Source organism: Brachyhypopomus gauderio, chromosome 1 (assembly GCF_052324685.1).
Source record: "Brachyhypopomus gauderio isolate BG-103 chromosome 1, BGAUD_0.2, whole genome shotgun sequence".
NCBI classification, from domain to species: Eukaryota; Metazoa; Chordata; class Actinopteri; order Gymnotiformes; family Hypopomidae; genus Brachyhypopomus; species Brachyhypopomus gauderio.
In genome coordinates, this window is record NC_135211.1 from 31,160,934 (window position 1) to 31,176,445 (window position 15,512).

The following is a 15,512-nucleotide window of genomic DNA, read 5'->3' on the forward strand; positions in this document are numbered from 1 at the left end:
GTTGTCGCTTACTATTGTTGCTCGTGTGAACATCGCATTGAGGTGGAAGTGGAGTTTCTTCAACAAATATTAAAATATAAATAAGACGGTACAGTCGGCTGCACTTTTCCTAATCTCCCGCGCACCTCTATGTACCGGCAGCAAACGCTAGTTTAAAATAAGATTGACAGTTTTAGGCGTATTTTGCATCATTTACCCGTTCACTTAAGTAAATGTTTTCAGGCTGTATTGCAGTGGTAATATAGGGTTGTTTTTTCTTCAGGTTTCATCCCAATTTAGTCACTCGCAGCTCGTATTACTGGTCTGAGCCACCAGTGTGTATTTCTATTGATCTAGAAGCTGCAAAGTACTCGTTCTCTATTGTGACAGTTCATATTTCACATGTTAATGTGACATCAAAGTCCCCAGGGCAGTTGCACTGTCCTTGGTCATCTGTCTACTTTGAGAGGACACATCTGCAGAGCACTTATCCTTATGATAATATTTCAAATTCCAGTAACTGTGTACAGATATGTGGAAGTAAACAACTTACTGCTTCTGTGTTTTTGTTCTAATAGCACATGGTGAAATTATTTTATGTAATGTCCAGTATCTACATTGAATGCCATTCAGCAATTATACCAAAACCCATAATAGTTATTTGTCACTGAAATCATAATTGGAAATGCTCCTCCTGACTAATCCCTCCTGCCCGGTACAGTATGTGTCTGTGGGACGTGCTCTCTCTCTCTGTGATGGTCTACTATAGAGGCATCAAGTGGTGAGGTAAGAATCATCCTGTCTCAGTTCTCCTGCAAGCTGCACTTATGTAAGAAATCCCCCACAGTCTTCTGAATACAGGATATAGCACAGCTGTCAGATGTAAATCGAAGCAACCCGGCCAGACCAAACTGCTGTGTGTTTGCGTGGTTCAGTTACCAAGTGCTTCATGTGAGCATTGTACTTCTGCAGTGCCCCCTGAAAGAAGTGTGGAGAAGAGTTGTGGGTGGTAGAAAGACCAGATCAGGAGGGGGTGGTTGAAGACTGATGTCCACTGGATGGACAGGTATGATGCATCTTGTTTTCATTTGTTTAGACTGATCTGAGTTTAGCATATATTAACTCAGGTGGAGAGGGAGTTTGTGTGGGTGCTGGTACTTTTGACCTAAGTGTGCTTGCATCAGCGTATCTTATACTCAACTCTTGTTTTGCCCTCTAGGGCTTTGGTTCAGTGTTGTTATGTGCCTACAATATACAGGAATATGGGAAACAGTAGTATAGGAACAGTAATATAAGAAAAGTGAAACTCCTGGATATAGATCTCACAGCATTAAAGCAAGCAGTGCATCTTTGTACGTGACTACATTCACCCAAACTGGAATGTCAACAGTACTTCAAGTGGGTAAGTAACCTGTACAATCCCATTACATCTTTAAGGTTGAGGCCAAACACAACATTTAAGGAACACTTACATGAGATCAAATAAAAAGACGAAAGTACTATAAATGTTATGCTAAAGCTGCACACTACACGAACTTAACAGGTATTTTCAAGTTTGGCAGGCATGCAAAACAGATTATTTTAAACTTTAAAAAAACAAGTCTCTGGGCGATCTTAGGTTTGACACTGCTGTCTACTGACACCTTGAACTCTGTGCAGCTGGGTACTTTGCTTCCCTCTGGTCAGGTGCTGACTGACCAACCCCTACCGCACGGCCGCTGTGGCCCCACCCAGAATGAATGAGAACAGGGTATCATCTGGTTGCCAGACATCTGTGTGTCCTACTTTAACTAACTTAGCAGTGGATTCATACTTAAGTGGAAACTGCCCATTTCCCCAGGATTATTTCTGGATCACTGCTGCTGTTCATGCTATGATGTGGGATGTCTTCCTGATAACCTGGAGTAGGTCTTTCTGCCTGCTGGAGGTGGGCAAGACGGCCGGCTCCAGTCGTGGTAGGAGGTGTGGAGCATTACGACTGCTCTGGTTTGCAGTGGATGTCTCTCAGGTTGCCTGCAGCTGTGCCTTTCAAAAGTATTTACCTAGTCTGAGAGAGTTTCAAATGTACATTGCTGTGACCATAACATCATTTTTATCTGTATTCACCTTTAGGGCATGGTGTCTTTTGCTTTGTTATTATCATAATACTTGAACGCTTTTAGAATTTCCTTGGATTTGTCAAAATTAGTTCATTTAGATTGATAGCGATGTTATGTAAGCAAATTTGTGACTTTTTTTTTTTTGAAAAAAGCTTTTTGCACAAGTACTCAAGCCCTCTGCACAAGGCAAAGTGTCCAAGTGTTTGAATATCCCAGAGAGCATTGCTGAGTCATGTGAAGAAATGGAAGCTGCATTATACCAGCCAGGCACTGCCTATAAGGCCATGTCTCAAAATCCAGCACTGGGGCAAGAAGCTGTCTAGTGAGGGAACACGCTGAGACTGAAGGTTCACCAGTCAGTGGTAGCAAGAGCTCTGTGTACAACTGGTTTGTATGGGAGGGTCACTATAAAGAAACCATTATTGAAGAAAAAACACATCAGAGGATGTCTGGAACTTGCTGTTCTGATGCCTAGACCATCTAGAGTTTATCTGAAAACATCACAGTGGTCCAACTAAAATATAAGACAAAAATGTTGCCTTGTGGCCAAAATTCAACACTAGGTATGACCCAAACAAATAACAATGTCCCAACAATGAAGTAAAGAGGAGCCATCGCGTGGCGGGGCAGGTGTTTCTCAGGGGAGACTGGACATCCTGTTAAAAACAACAGACAAATGGATGGTGCAAAATACAAGTAAAAGACAACCTGCGTCACTCTGCTGAAACCATTGAAAAAAATGTTTTAAACATAACACATATTTGTTTGAAGGGATTAAACTATGCAACCAGCTTTTTCTTTTAACTATATTTGACAAACTACTAATCATCTTTTTGAAGATCTTCAATGATTGTTCTGACTTTGAAAGTGTACTTTAAGAGTAACCATTAAAAATACTGGCTGCAATAGTCTGTCAGTGTCATCTGTAGTCCAGATGTCCTTTAAGAGGACTGAACTAACATTCATGTGAATGATGTGTGTTGGTATAAAGATCCAGAACACACAAGCCGAGTGTTCACCAACACCAGATGTTGGGTTTATGTCTTATCAGCTTGTCAAGTTTCCAGAATGTTTTCTTGCTTATTTGTTAGAACTGAATAGAATGAGATGTTCAACAAAATCATACAGGCATGATGGTCAAGTGTCCACATACCTTTGGCCCTACAGTGAAGTTTCCCGTTCTCCACATTTCTGCCTAGTCACTAGCTGACTGTAATGGTTAGTTATTACTTGCACATCATTAAATACAAACAACCCAGTGAAGGTGATGCATATCCCAGAGATGCAGTTAAGTTGGCTCTGCCAGCACTTCACATTAAATATGTGTAAATGTAACATTATCTTCTGCTATCATTATTAATAATAAACCTCTAGACTTCACAAGTGCCATTATCCAGCTACAGTTGGTATAAAATCTATACTACACTCAGAAGGAAAGATAAGATAAAGATAAAACTGCCACTGTTTTTATTTATTTGTACAAATAACATTTAATATCATAATATACAACTTTTATTTTAAAGCATTCTTGCAATCTCATATTTTATTCTGTCTTTGATAAAGACCAACATAACTATATAAAGGTCTGCAAATATTATACAGAAAATAAAACCTTTAGCAAAGCAAAAATCCTTTATCACAATGTTTCTGCATACATCAATCAAAACAGACAAAAATATGCAACACATACCTAATTGTATTTGTGATGATCCATAATCAATCGTGTTAATTCCACATTCTCACTTAAGCACACAGAAGGAAATCAAGATAAGTCCATTTGATTCTCAGACCCTTCTTTGACCCTTGACCCTTCTTTGACCCTTGACTCTTCTCAGACCCTTCTTTGACAGCCACAGGTCTGAGTTTTGTGCAGCACTTCCAGTTTATTCTTAATCTTTGGTTCTGTTTAGATCTGTTCCATTAGCCTGAACATTTGTTTCATAAAATATTCTATCATACTCTGCATGTTTTCTCTGAAAGAAAATGATAAAGGGATAGTTTGCATCATTTACACTAATTTGAAAATATATATTTATATATATATATATTTGGTACAACAACTTAAAGCAGATTTGCTTAGCTTAAAGAATTACAGTGTTATGTAATCTTTTCTATGCCTAGGTAAACAAAATAGAAAATTTTTGTAATATTAAAAGTTTGACAAAGACAAATTAAGATACTGTTTTTTTCATATGACTTTTTCATATGGCTTTCATAAGTTCTTTCACACATGATATTCTATTACCTGAGGGCTATAACTATAAATTGGGATTTTGGGGGTTAGTAAGATAATTCAACACTCCACAAATTGGATCAGAGGCATATATAAAAAGCCCCAGAGGGAGCAGAGGAAGGATCTACAGGGATGAAGGTACACTGTGACCACACAGCGCAAGTGCACATGTTCCAGCACTCTGCCTCCTACATGTGCAGCTACGGCTACAGATCCACAAACCAAAATGTGGGCAGCCTGAGGAATAACCTGCACATGTTTCATACACATATACGAGTGTTTTAAACAGACATAAAACAGTCTACTGTTGCGTTTAGAAATGCAAAAGTGAAGCATTTCAACCCTTTCTACGTTATAGGAATAAATATATACATCAAAGATGTGATAAACTGCACAACTACACCTTAATAGGCCAGAGAGATGCTCCTCCTTCCAGACAGCTCACACTGTGCCCTTAATGGAGCTGAGTTTGTGTTGGTGCATGTGATCCTGCAGGCTGCAGGTCTGATGGTACTTCTGCAGGATCTCCACCACACTGGCACGGCCAAAGTGCACAGCGTCATCCAGAGGGATGTTGCCCCACCTGGACAAACAGGAACTTCATTTTGATGAACCAGTGCTGATTAAAAAAGAAAAACGTGTGAAGATAAATGGGAGATTGGAACAGTGAAACCTTTTACCTGTCTTTCACAAATGGGTTCACTTTGCAAGTCTGTGTTAAAAACTGTACAACATCCACTTGGCCTGGGGAAAAAAATGTAAACCAACATTTCATGCTAAGCTTAGAAAACAAAACATTCTTGGTTTTTCCCATTTAGACATACATAAATGTCTCTTTCTAATATGTGTTTGTGTATATTATGAGTATTATGTATGTATATGTATTTATAATATTTAAAAATGAACCTTCGGCAGCAGCAACATGAAGAGCTGTACGACAGTCGTAGTCCTTCTGGTCCAGGTCCATAGATGACAGAGCGAAGCTTAGAGGAAGACACAGATATATCATTATAAATGTACAACAGGAAGAGGAAAAAAACATGAAATAGGCACAAAGAAACCGGTGCAACTCTGTTTGAAAAGTGAATTTAGTAATGAAACGTGGGCTTACCGCCTGAGGGCTGACACATCTCCACTATGAGCTGCGAACATCAGGTTCACCACAGACTTGTTCTAAATAAAAACAGTTGATCAAATAATAAGCTGAAGCCAACAAAGCAGTCCCTTCCTGTTAATCATCAGTGTAGTTATACAGAAAGGTGCTCAATAACTGTTGGAAACTACTAAAATAAACAGTAATTTATTTAATGTTGAAGAGTTTCTGAACAAAAAGAAAAGAAAATCCACTAAACAGAGCACCTGAAACTGTACTAAAGGGAAATCCACTACAGGCTGACCACCTGATGTCTACCGTCTGATCAGAAAACAAACGAGGGGATATGAAGGTTCATTCTGATCCAGGAGTTGATGTATGTAATCAGTTTTAATTATGAACTGTAAACGTTTATGTCTATGTGACTACACAGTGCCAGGAGTCCAGGATCCAGTTCACTAAAGAACAGGTGTCAGAACAGCTTGCCTGTGACGTCACCAAAACACAACAGCAGAACGCGCAGGCAGAGTTAAGGGCAAGCTGAACAAGGGGTCACAGGTCAAACTGCCCAGAGAAACCCAAAGAACCCCACAAAGTCAAGAGATATCCAAGATTAAAAACCATAACATACACACAAGATGTTTAGGAGAAGCTGATTGAGGAAGAATGCTGTGTGTGTGTGTGATTGGACCATTGCTGAGGCTACAGTTAATAAGTCAGGAGGACCTCTGGTGGATGGAGATTCAGATGATAGTGTGTGAGTTTATTTCCAAACCAATTAAACAAAAAAAGAATTTGAAAAATACTTTGTGTTGTGTCCCCTCAACATGTATTTTTCATCTGAACTGTAGTTCCTCAACCAGCATGTGGAGTGACAGACCAGTGGTGGAAAAACATCTTGAGACAATAAAGCAGCTAGAGAGGCAGGAAAGCCCCACACTGTCATCAAGATACTCTGAACAGCCTAAAACATATAATAGCAACAATATAAAAAGGAAGAGTATGTACTGGTATGTCTGAATTATATATATGTGCACTGTAAGATGTTTGTTTTATGTGAGTAGTAGTGAGAAGTGTTTTATGATGCTAAGCTAAATGTGTTGATTACATTAGCAAGTAAATTAAGTTTTGAGCAAGAGTGAGTCATGCTGCATAGAGTACTCCTAATTAACGTTTCCTTAGCTTGGCTTCACTATTATAAGCAAACACCCATTTATTTATGGTACAGAATATAGCCTCTCATTTTGCCTCCAGTCTTCTAGAAACAGGCAGGATTCACTAGGTTGGAGCAACAGTGCCATCTGCTGGACAGAATCTCTCTCAGACTAGGCGTTTTCAATAGTCCTGCCCTGTTGCCCCACACAGTTTAACCTACTCTAACATACCTGATGACACTCATGAAGGCCTTGATGAGCTGATGAGTGTGGGCAGGTGTAACGGAGCAGGAGATCATGGACCTGAAACTGCCTGGAGTGGATTTGAAAACGTTCAAACTCACCCTGTCGTCATCGTACTGCCGACGTGGATCCTGTTTCTTAACAAAGTGCCTCAGGTCATCGTAATTATGGAAGTTGAACAAAGACACTAGTTCCTGATTAAAGAGACATTAATACAGAAGGCAGTAAGACATCTAGTTCAATTTTGCAGTACAAATCTTGATAGTGATTGTATTAGACACACAGCAGGTTTAGAGCTCACCTGACAGAACTGAATACCTCTCACGCTGTTCCCCACCTTGTCCAGAGGTGGCGACCAACACCAGACTCCCATTACATTTGGCACTACTAGCAGCACAGCTCCCGACACCCCTGACTTGGCAGGTAATCCCACCTGAAATACAATTACATATAAACAAGCGTCTTTTTTGTTTTTTACAACACTTTTCAGTTAAAAGAGATATTCTGGGATAACTAACTTACTAACAGGAAAGGCATTCAGTTTTAAAATAGAGACCATATAACCTTGTGGTGAAGTGAGAAAAATGTGACCTAAATCCTACAAGTGTCAGGGTGAGACTGGTATGAGAAAATCTCATAGCAAAGCTATTTGCAAAAGGCTTTGATGTGACACAGCAAAAGAATAAAAATAAATAAATATTATACTTTATATATATATGGTAATATCCAAGATATCCAATCTGTAAATGTGTGTAAAATGTCCAATCTGTAAAACAGTGACATACTGGTTTGCATTAAATTTACCTTTAACAAAATGAAATTCACAAGAGCTCTATAAAAATGTATTTTGAGTTTCTGATGTAATTTATGATGCTAACTGCAAGTAAGTCAATTTTGAATGAGTTCAAATACTTTTTTCTTTATACACAGAAATGCTTTTGAGTGTGTGTGTAAGCCACAAATGCTGGGAATTTCGCAGGGCCCTTAAGTAAAGCGGCAGGGCGACTCACATGGAAGGCGAAGTGGCCGGAGTAATCGTACATGCCGCAGGAGTGCATGAGGCTTAGCGTGTTCCTCACGGCCTCGCTGCTCAGGACACGCTCGCCCGTGATGGGGCAGATGCCCCCGTTAGCCAGTGTGGCTGCGATCACGCTGCCAGACTCACACGTCACCTCGATGGAGCACAGCTGGTGTGGAGAGGTACAGGTAGGCCGTGCGTGAGCGTACCGTAGCCACACACGAGCTCCCCACAGTCATTTGCAGAATGCCCCAAAGGCTCACAGAACAGAGGAGGCCCATAGCAAAGCTGTAAGACGGGTACTTTTTGTAAAGGATGCAGCAGTAATTAGTCCAGCTCACCTGGAAGTAGAAGTCAAGGGCATCGATCATATCTGCCCCAACAGGAAAACACTGCAAAACAGACACGGGGATGTAAGCAGTACTATTTATAATGGGCAGCACAGGCAAAAGCTTGAAAAATAGGCCAATTACTGAATGAACCTTTTTCTCTTTGAGATAGTAGCCTATTGCAAAGTTTCTGTCTCCTGTCTCCTTTTCTGATTGGAACCTGTACAAAACGGTAATTGCAATACACAAAATCAATACCAACAGCCCTGAGTGCTGTGCCAATTACTAACATCCAGAGAACACTAAAGTAAAGACTCACGTGGCATTGCTAAATCCTACATACTCCATTCCAGCCATTTTCTTCACAAAGTCCATCATCTGGAGAAAACCAACACAATGACTTGGTTGAAAATCCATTTCACAGAAATGTCAATAAATATACTTTAATAAACTATTCCTAAACCAAAAAGTAGTAATTTCAGCTGTGAGTTACCCACATAGTCAAATTTCTCTGCTTTGTTTGACCCGGGCTGGAAAGAACAGAAAGGTAATGTGTATGACCAAAACATTCTGCATCTCTGGCTGATTTACAGTTGAATACATACATGGATTAAAAGGCTGTGATATTCTTGCTGATGTTTCAGTGCACTGTTACAGTTCACAGCCTGTGTGCTGTTGCACTTAAAAGGCTGTACAGGATCTTCCAAACGCACTCTCACTTAGCTCGATTCTAGGGGCTTGTATGACTTGTTATTACAAGGTCTGCTGTTCAGCTATATCCATAGAAATAAAAAGTACTTCATCAACATTAGTAAACAACTGTTACTGTCCTGTTCATTCGATGCTCACTTCTACCCAGTATGGACAACAGTGTCCAAGCCAAGTACTTAGACTGAAGTGGGCCTGCATATTTGTTTAACATGCCTACTGCAACCTGCTTTTGAAATGAGAGAGTAGAACTAGCACACACCTCCTATAAACACGTGCTTTAATTGGCTGGACAGATGCCTTCATGATCACACCCCTCACCCTCTTATACTCACACACACACACACACACACACACACACACAAAGATACATGTCAAAACATACATGTTTGTTTTGTGACTTAAGATCCTGCCAACTAGTAGTATCAAAGATCTTGCCCTTTGGTGTATGTATTTATCACATTATATACTGGCTATACTCATGTTGAAAACTAAACCAGTCACTGAGGAAGCTTATTCACAGCACATGGTGGAGATCCAGACTGTGGAATTAGAGCCAGTTTCAACTGTGTTATCACTGACAGTGACATTCAGCACTGACATCAAAGATTTTTTTACCTTGATAAGAGAGCTGATGACAATTGCTCCTGCATTTACCATGGGATTGTGGGGTTTATCTGACAATTACAAAACAGAAACAAACAACAATTAATTTAAATACATTAAAAACATTCATCCCATAACAAATCTGTATCCCCACCGCTTACCCTGTGCAGAAACCTATTATCTATAATTAAAATAAAATATATAATACTGTAAACAAACCAAAATGATCTGTATATGAATTACAGAAAAATAACTTTGGACCCCATTTGGTTAATAAACAGCTATATAGCTGTAGCCATGACGTATGAAAGAATTTGTTTAAATGGGCAATGATGTTTGATGTTAAATTTACTCTTTCTGAACGTTTGTTTGTTCATAGTGGGGTCAAGGTGCAAGCACAGCGCCTTTTAAGGCCAACACAAAGTTGTGTCCCCATAGTGTCAGTGGGTCAGTCCCACCTCTTAAAGCATCTTGAGTGACCTGCAGGACAGCACATGATCCCAGAAACAGAAATGTCTTGTTTGGGAAAATAACTGATATCCTAAAGTCAAATTCTACCCTTTTGTTTCCAGGTGAGGGGGCGTGGCAGTCATTGCCATTGTCGTAGTAACAGCGTAGCGGAGTAGGTGTTAACGCACCGTCTTCATCGAGCGACAGCTTGTTGAACTTGAACCCACTAGGCTCTTTGCCCACAAAGCTGTGCACGTGCTCGGTGCCGTGCTCGTGCACGGCGATGGCGTATTCCAGCGGCTTCACACAAGACTGCAGGCACTGCGGCACTTTGGTATCTCCCACTGAGTGCCTGCCAGGAGGGGCAAATCGCATTTGGAAATTTAGAACGCGTTTGCTTTCTGTTGTAAGATCAATGAGGCATCTTGCTCCTGTGTAAGACCGATAGTTCCTCACACAGAGATAGCAGGCACATTGCTAACTCCTTCACCAGTGAGATTTGCAATATTAGTCACTTCTATTTTATTGCTTTTGATTTCCTTCACTTATTATTTCATTTTAACAGAACCTTTCTGGGTTTAGGGTGAATCAGAGTTCTAGATGAGTGTTATAGTGGCATCTGTTATAGGAATTCATCTTATTACCTCTGACCATCTACTGTGCATAGCGACATCCCCCACAGATTAGGACTAAACTTGGCAAGGTGTGGAATGTAGTCTGCTACCTGACACACAAAACACATTGTGGATTAATCTAAATGTAGTTTTAATAAAGCATTTTATAAAAAGGAGGTGAACAGAATAACAAAAGAACTTACTTGTCCATCTGTCTGCTGTTTGGCTCTGTTGTAGATCTGGTTTATGATGCCAACAAATGCTGCAAACTCAGGAATGATGAATTTCTTTCTGAAAGCCTGATTCAGCAGGACAATGTTTCCACCTGCACATCTGACATAAACATAATGGTGTGATCTTATCATTCTCACAGTCGAGTCAAAATCTCTCTAGAAAGTAACTGTTTTGTTACTTATCGTTGTGGTCAGTTGTATATCTCAATAAAGTTGTATATCTAAATAAAGTTTTATATCTCAATAAAGTTAAGTTGCCAAATTGCCAATTGTGATTTTCATCCCAATTGTATTTGGTCCTCCGTATTTACCCATGCAGTGAGAACACACACACACTCACACACTAGTGATCACTAGGGGGCTGTGGTACACACACACACACACACACACACACACACACACACACACACACACACACACACACACACACACACACACACACACACACACACACACACACACTAGTGATCACTAGGGGGCTATGGTACACACACACTAGTGATCACTAGGGGACTATGGTACACACACGCACACACACACACACACACACTAGTGATTACTAGGGGGCTGTGGTACACACACACACACACACACACACACACACACACACACACTAGTGATCACTAGGGGGCTGTGGTATACACACACTAGTGATGACTAGGGGATTGTGGTGCATACATGCCCAGAGCAGTGGGCGGCCCGGGGGAGCGCCAGGGGAGCAGTTTCGGGTAGGTGTCCTACTCAAGGGCACTTCAGTCATGGGAATCAAACACACCCTCCAGTTCCCTAACAACTAGACCATGACTGCCCCATAAATAAAGATGCATTATGAACAAAAGAGGTTTTAAATACACTTTTACTGTATGGGATAGAACAGCTAACAATTTGTTTTTCATAATTATGCTATAACTGAGTCGTTTCCATTACTTACATTGGAATCATTTGGACACACAGCAAAGTTTTTCCACAAGCTACTATAAATACCGCAACAGTAAACCTCTAAAAATAGACATAACCTGCTATGAGTCCCTAATAAACTTGATCTACTAATACCTATTTAGTGTTAATTAGGGAATATAAGCAACAGATGTTGGAACGGCGCGTGTACACATATCACCTATATTACAGGTGTGCATACACAGGTCTATAATTAGAAGTGTGGATGTGGAGAGGTCTGCATTCTTCCACTGCTCAATTCATGTCATACTGACCGTGGATCTAAACAGGTTTATGTCTAAATTAGGGATGCAAATGATTAATCGACTTTCGATTAATTGTCGATTAAGACGTTACTCGATCAAAATGTATTAATCACGATTAATCATTAGAGAGCGCTCCTGTATTAACTTGAACAGAGCGTAAGAACGAGAGGTGAACACGTGTCGCGAAAGACCAGAGTGGAAAACAAAATGAAGCGGGCGAAAAGACGTGCTATTGTTTTTTCGTGACGTGCGGGGCGAAAAAACAATAGCACTGTTCTCTTCCCCTCCCCTGGCGCGCGCAGGCGCCGCTCCCCCAGTGTCACTTAAAAGGCCAAGTGCCTGTCTGTTAGGGAACTCGCTGCGAGGAGTAGTAGTCGCTACAATTTCAACATTGTTAATTTAGGCAAAGAAGTCAAATGTTCTGTGTGTAATGCGGTATTGAAGTACAACAGTTCCACTAGCTCACTCAATTATCATTTGAACACCATGCATGCAGCTGTCCTGCATATCACCAGTGCACCTGGTCAACCTAAAATCACAGCTACACTGGGAAGGCGAGCGTTTTCGAAGCTCGCTACAAAAAAATACGAGTGAGCTAAAAACAAAGCTATCTACTGCTACTACTGTAGCCCTTACAACAGATTGTTGGACGGCTCTAACAACAGAAAGTTACATTACTGTGACGTGCCACTACACTGACGAGAACTGGCAGCTAAAATCTGCAGTGCTGATTACGACGAACATGTCGGATAGACACACCGCTGACAGTTTAACTGACAAGCTCAATGATGTTGTGGAAACTTGGGCACTCTCCGGTCGCGTTACAGCATGTGTTCACTACAAAGCTAGAAACATTGTCCAAACATGGGCTCAATAATATTCTGTTTGGCTCTCTATTTAATTTCTTCTTTTTTTAAACATTTTTTTAATGTCTAATGTTTCAAATTGAACTGAGCCAGTCCTTAATTTATTCCTTTTTTAAAATGAAAGAATGTATTTTGTTATACCATAAAAATTTCCTCATGCATAATTACTTGAGCAATATATAATATAATACAATATAATTATCATAATATAATATATACTTTTTGAACAAAGTGTTTTAACTACACTGCTCAAAAAAATAAAGGGAACACTTAAACAACACAATGTAACTCCAAGTCATCCACACTTCGTGTTCAGATAGGAAGCAACACTGATTGTGAATCAATTTCAACTGCTCTTGTGCAAATGGAACAGACAACGTGTAGAAATGAGAGATTTTCAACTGATTTCAAAGATTTTTATTAATTGAGATCTAGGATGTGTTATTTTAGTGTTCCCTTAATTTTTTTGAGCAGTATATTTAGCTGATATTTTTTAAAGCCCTATTGAAACACTGAAATTCAGGTGAAAAACGCCGCTTATCGATTAATCGAAATGAATTAATCGATAATTTGCATCCCTAGTCTAAATGTCTAAGAGGTGTACTACAATTCACATATTAAATCAAGATAGACTGTCTACACCAGCCTTCGGGAGGAAACGAGGAAAAAGACTTACGAATGACTTTCATACCTCATAATAGTTTTCACATCAAAAAAACACCAAAGTTTGTACATGTTTAATATTTAATATTTGGAGTAAGCTGAGTTTCTTACTCTGCATTAAAAGGATGTCTTAATGAAAACATTTAGAAATGAAAAATAAACAAATAAATAAAACTCTCATGTTCTGTTTTAAATGTTGAGTTTTGCCCACTCTTGAGTGACGGGAGTTTGTCTGAGTCTGTCTTTTGCCAGAGTTCCTTGCTGGCTCTTTCTATATATCAATTACAGCAAAAGTACTAGCTTTGAAAGTGAATATTCTGCACAGTACACATGCACACATACCTTATTTCAAACCATCCCCATAGCACCGTGAATTTCTTATTGAAGACCTTACTAGCCAAGCATCAGACAGAGGTGAAGCAACCATGTGTTGCTATGAGGTTAGTAACTGCTCCTCTCCACCGGCACTCCTGAAATATGCACAGGAGTGAAAGAGGAAGAGGCGCTCACTTGCGGAAGAGCTCCCGGTCCATCGCGAGCTCGCTGGCGGATTCTCTGACAGCTCGACGAAGTTTTTCCATGCAGTCCCGAAGGCGAGGGTCAGAGGTCAGCAATCCAGTGCTTTTCAGAGCCTGAGTGTGAAATCATCATGGCATAGTTCTCTCCATAATGCATATGTTCTTCTGTAACAGAGCTGCAGAGCCTACTATCAGGTGTGATCAGCAACACAAAATAAGTCTGTGTGTGTTTGGCTTTGACAGTGTGACTTAACTAGTAGTAACTAGTAACTTAAAACTGTAGTAACTACAGTTTTAAGAGTGAAGATCATAATGTGTTTCATATGGAATCCATCTGAAGCTAATAAAGCTTAGTTCCTTCAGATTGAAAATGTACTGATTTTCAATTAGCTTGCAATCCTTGCAATTTTCTGTTCCACCAGTCAAGTCTTACAAAGTTCTTACATTATTGAAATGATATATGACGTGACATAGAAACTTGAATTCATTGTTCTAAAAGCTATTGTATTATTGTTCAAGAAAAAAGGTTTTATATTAGACCAAAACATAAATTAAGATGTATTCTGTGATCGTAATTGAGCTGATAACATTTAATGCTCACCGCTTTTCTACAACTCAAAACGAAGCGCGAACCCACCCGTGGATTTTTTCAGACAGACAGTGGCAACCACGTTTATGTGCGGTGTTCAAAGGGGCGAGGTGTTTGTAATCGAAATAATTACTCACAGCAATGAACTGAGAAATGGAGACCTTCTCTTCCCCCTCCGTTATAGTATAGAACAGCAAATCTTCCATTCCTGAGAAAAGGCCTTCATCTTTTCCTCCACTGTGTAGTTATAAATATTAAAATTATTGTTACTGTTATTGTTTTTACAGTTTAAGGTTTGTATTGCTCTGGTTGACACGAAGACCAGTTAAAACTACAAGTTTGCATTGAATAAACTAATACTTACAGGTTTAGTGGTAGATGTTGAACACAGTATGCTCTATGTTTACTGAGGTAAATCTGTGTTGGAGAACCGGTATGAAATGACCTCTTCTGTCTCGAGAAATTGCACGAGCCATTGTAACAACCCAAAACGTTTGTTTTTGCAAAGCTTTTAACAAGAAACTCTAAGTTTGTCGACCGTAATCTTCTAATACAGTGCATCATTCACTTCTACATATGAAGTAACGGGCCAAGTGTAGCAAAATAAGTCCCAAAGGCCGTTTCTCGACTGTCAGTGAACCGCCCTCGCTAGATCTGCGCAGCCTGAAGAAATGCAGAGAGCAGTCGAGCGGTCGCGTGCGAGTGTGGCATGCACGCGGACTTGAGTTCCCCATATTTAAACTGGGATGTGGTTTGCGTAGCCTACAAGAGTAATTACGCAAAAATGTTTCGTAAAAAGATTCCGAGGCGGGAAAATATTTGAAATAAAAGAGAGTTTTCTGCTCGTTTATTTTAAAATGAAGAAAATTATTTCTATGGCTCCCATTATATTGCTGAAGTGGTTGTCACATAAAC

The 15,512-nt window shown here is 39.9% G+C and overlaps 1 protein-coding gene and 1 long non-coding RNA gene across 5 annotated transcripts; one reads left to right on the top strand and one right to left on the bottom strand.

Annotated features, from left to right (window-relative positions):
* The first annotated feature begins 705 nt into the window (after window positions 1-705).
* Window positions 706-2,868, top strand: LOC143527120 (uncharacterized). Of its 2 annotated transcripts, none has more exons than XR_013134033.1 (4): window positions 706-765; window positions 952-1,045; window positions 1,199-1,381; window positions 1,639-2,868. It is a non-coding gene; the product is annotated as an uncharacterized LOC143527120 (long non-coding RNA). The 2 variants fall into 2 exon arrangements; XR_013134034.1 differs by having other exon boundaries at window positions 1,666-2,868.
* Window positions 2,869-4,714: 1,846 nt separating this feature from the next.
* Window positions 4,715-15,299, bottom strand: gls2b (glutaminase 2b (liver, mitochondrial)). Of its 3 annotated transcripts, XM_077008835.1 has the most exons (18): window positions 14,962-15,299; window positions 14,735-14,834; window positions 14,001-14,122; window positions 10,730-10,859; window positions 10,557-10,636; window positions 10,101-10,264; window positions 9,475-9,533; window positions 8,646-8,678; window positions 8,468-8,526; window positions 8,302-8,368; window positions 8,161-8,211; window positions 7,812-7,988; window positions 7,103-7,234; window positions 6,903-6,995; window positions 5,423-5,484; window positions 5,218-5,294; window positions 4,992-5,055; window positions 4,715-4,894 (listed from the first exon to the last, which is right to left on the bottom strand). In XM_077008835.1, exons 1-18 carry the CDS (start codon window positions 15,159-15,161, stop codon window positions 4,753-4,755), a joined length of 1,812 nt encoding a protein of 603 aa, XP_076864950.1. In that variant the 5' UTR covers window positions 15,162-15,299; the 3' UTR covers window positions 4,715-4,752. The 3 variants fall into 3 exon arrangements, with proteins under 3 accessions (XP_076864950.1, XP_076864960.1, XP_076864970.1); XM_077008845.1 differs by lacking the exon at window positions 14,962-15,299 and having other exon boundaries at window positions 14,001-14,184; window positions 14,735-14,795; XM_077008855.1 differs by lacking the exons at window positions 10,557-10,636; window positions 14,001-14,122; window positions 14,735-14,834; window positions 14,962-15,299 and having other exon boundaries at window positions 10,730-10,851.
* Window positions 15,300-15,512: the final 213 nt, after the last annotated feature.

Bases quoted from the DNA above. Each gene is read 5' to 3' on its own strand.
- gls2b (XM_077008835.1), bottom strand. From the start codon at position 15,161: ATGATGCACTGTATTAGAAGATTACGGTCGACAAACTTAGAGTTTCTT. The intron at 10,265-10,556 runs GTAATAAGATGA...CCCTCCTGGCAG, and splicing joins TGCACAGTAGATGGTCAGAG to GCACTCAGTGGGAGATACCA. The intron at 9,534-10,100 runs GTGCGTTAACAC...TGTAATTGTCAG, and splicing joins GCTGTCGCTCGATGAAGACG to ATAAACCCCACAATCCCATG.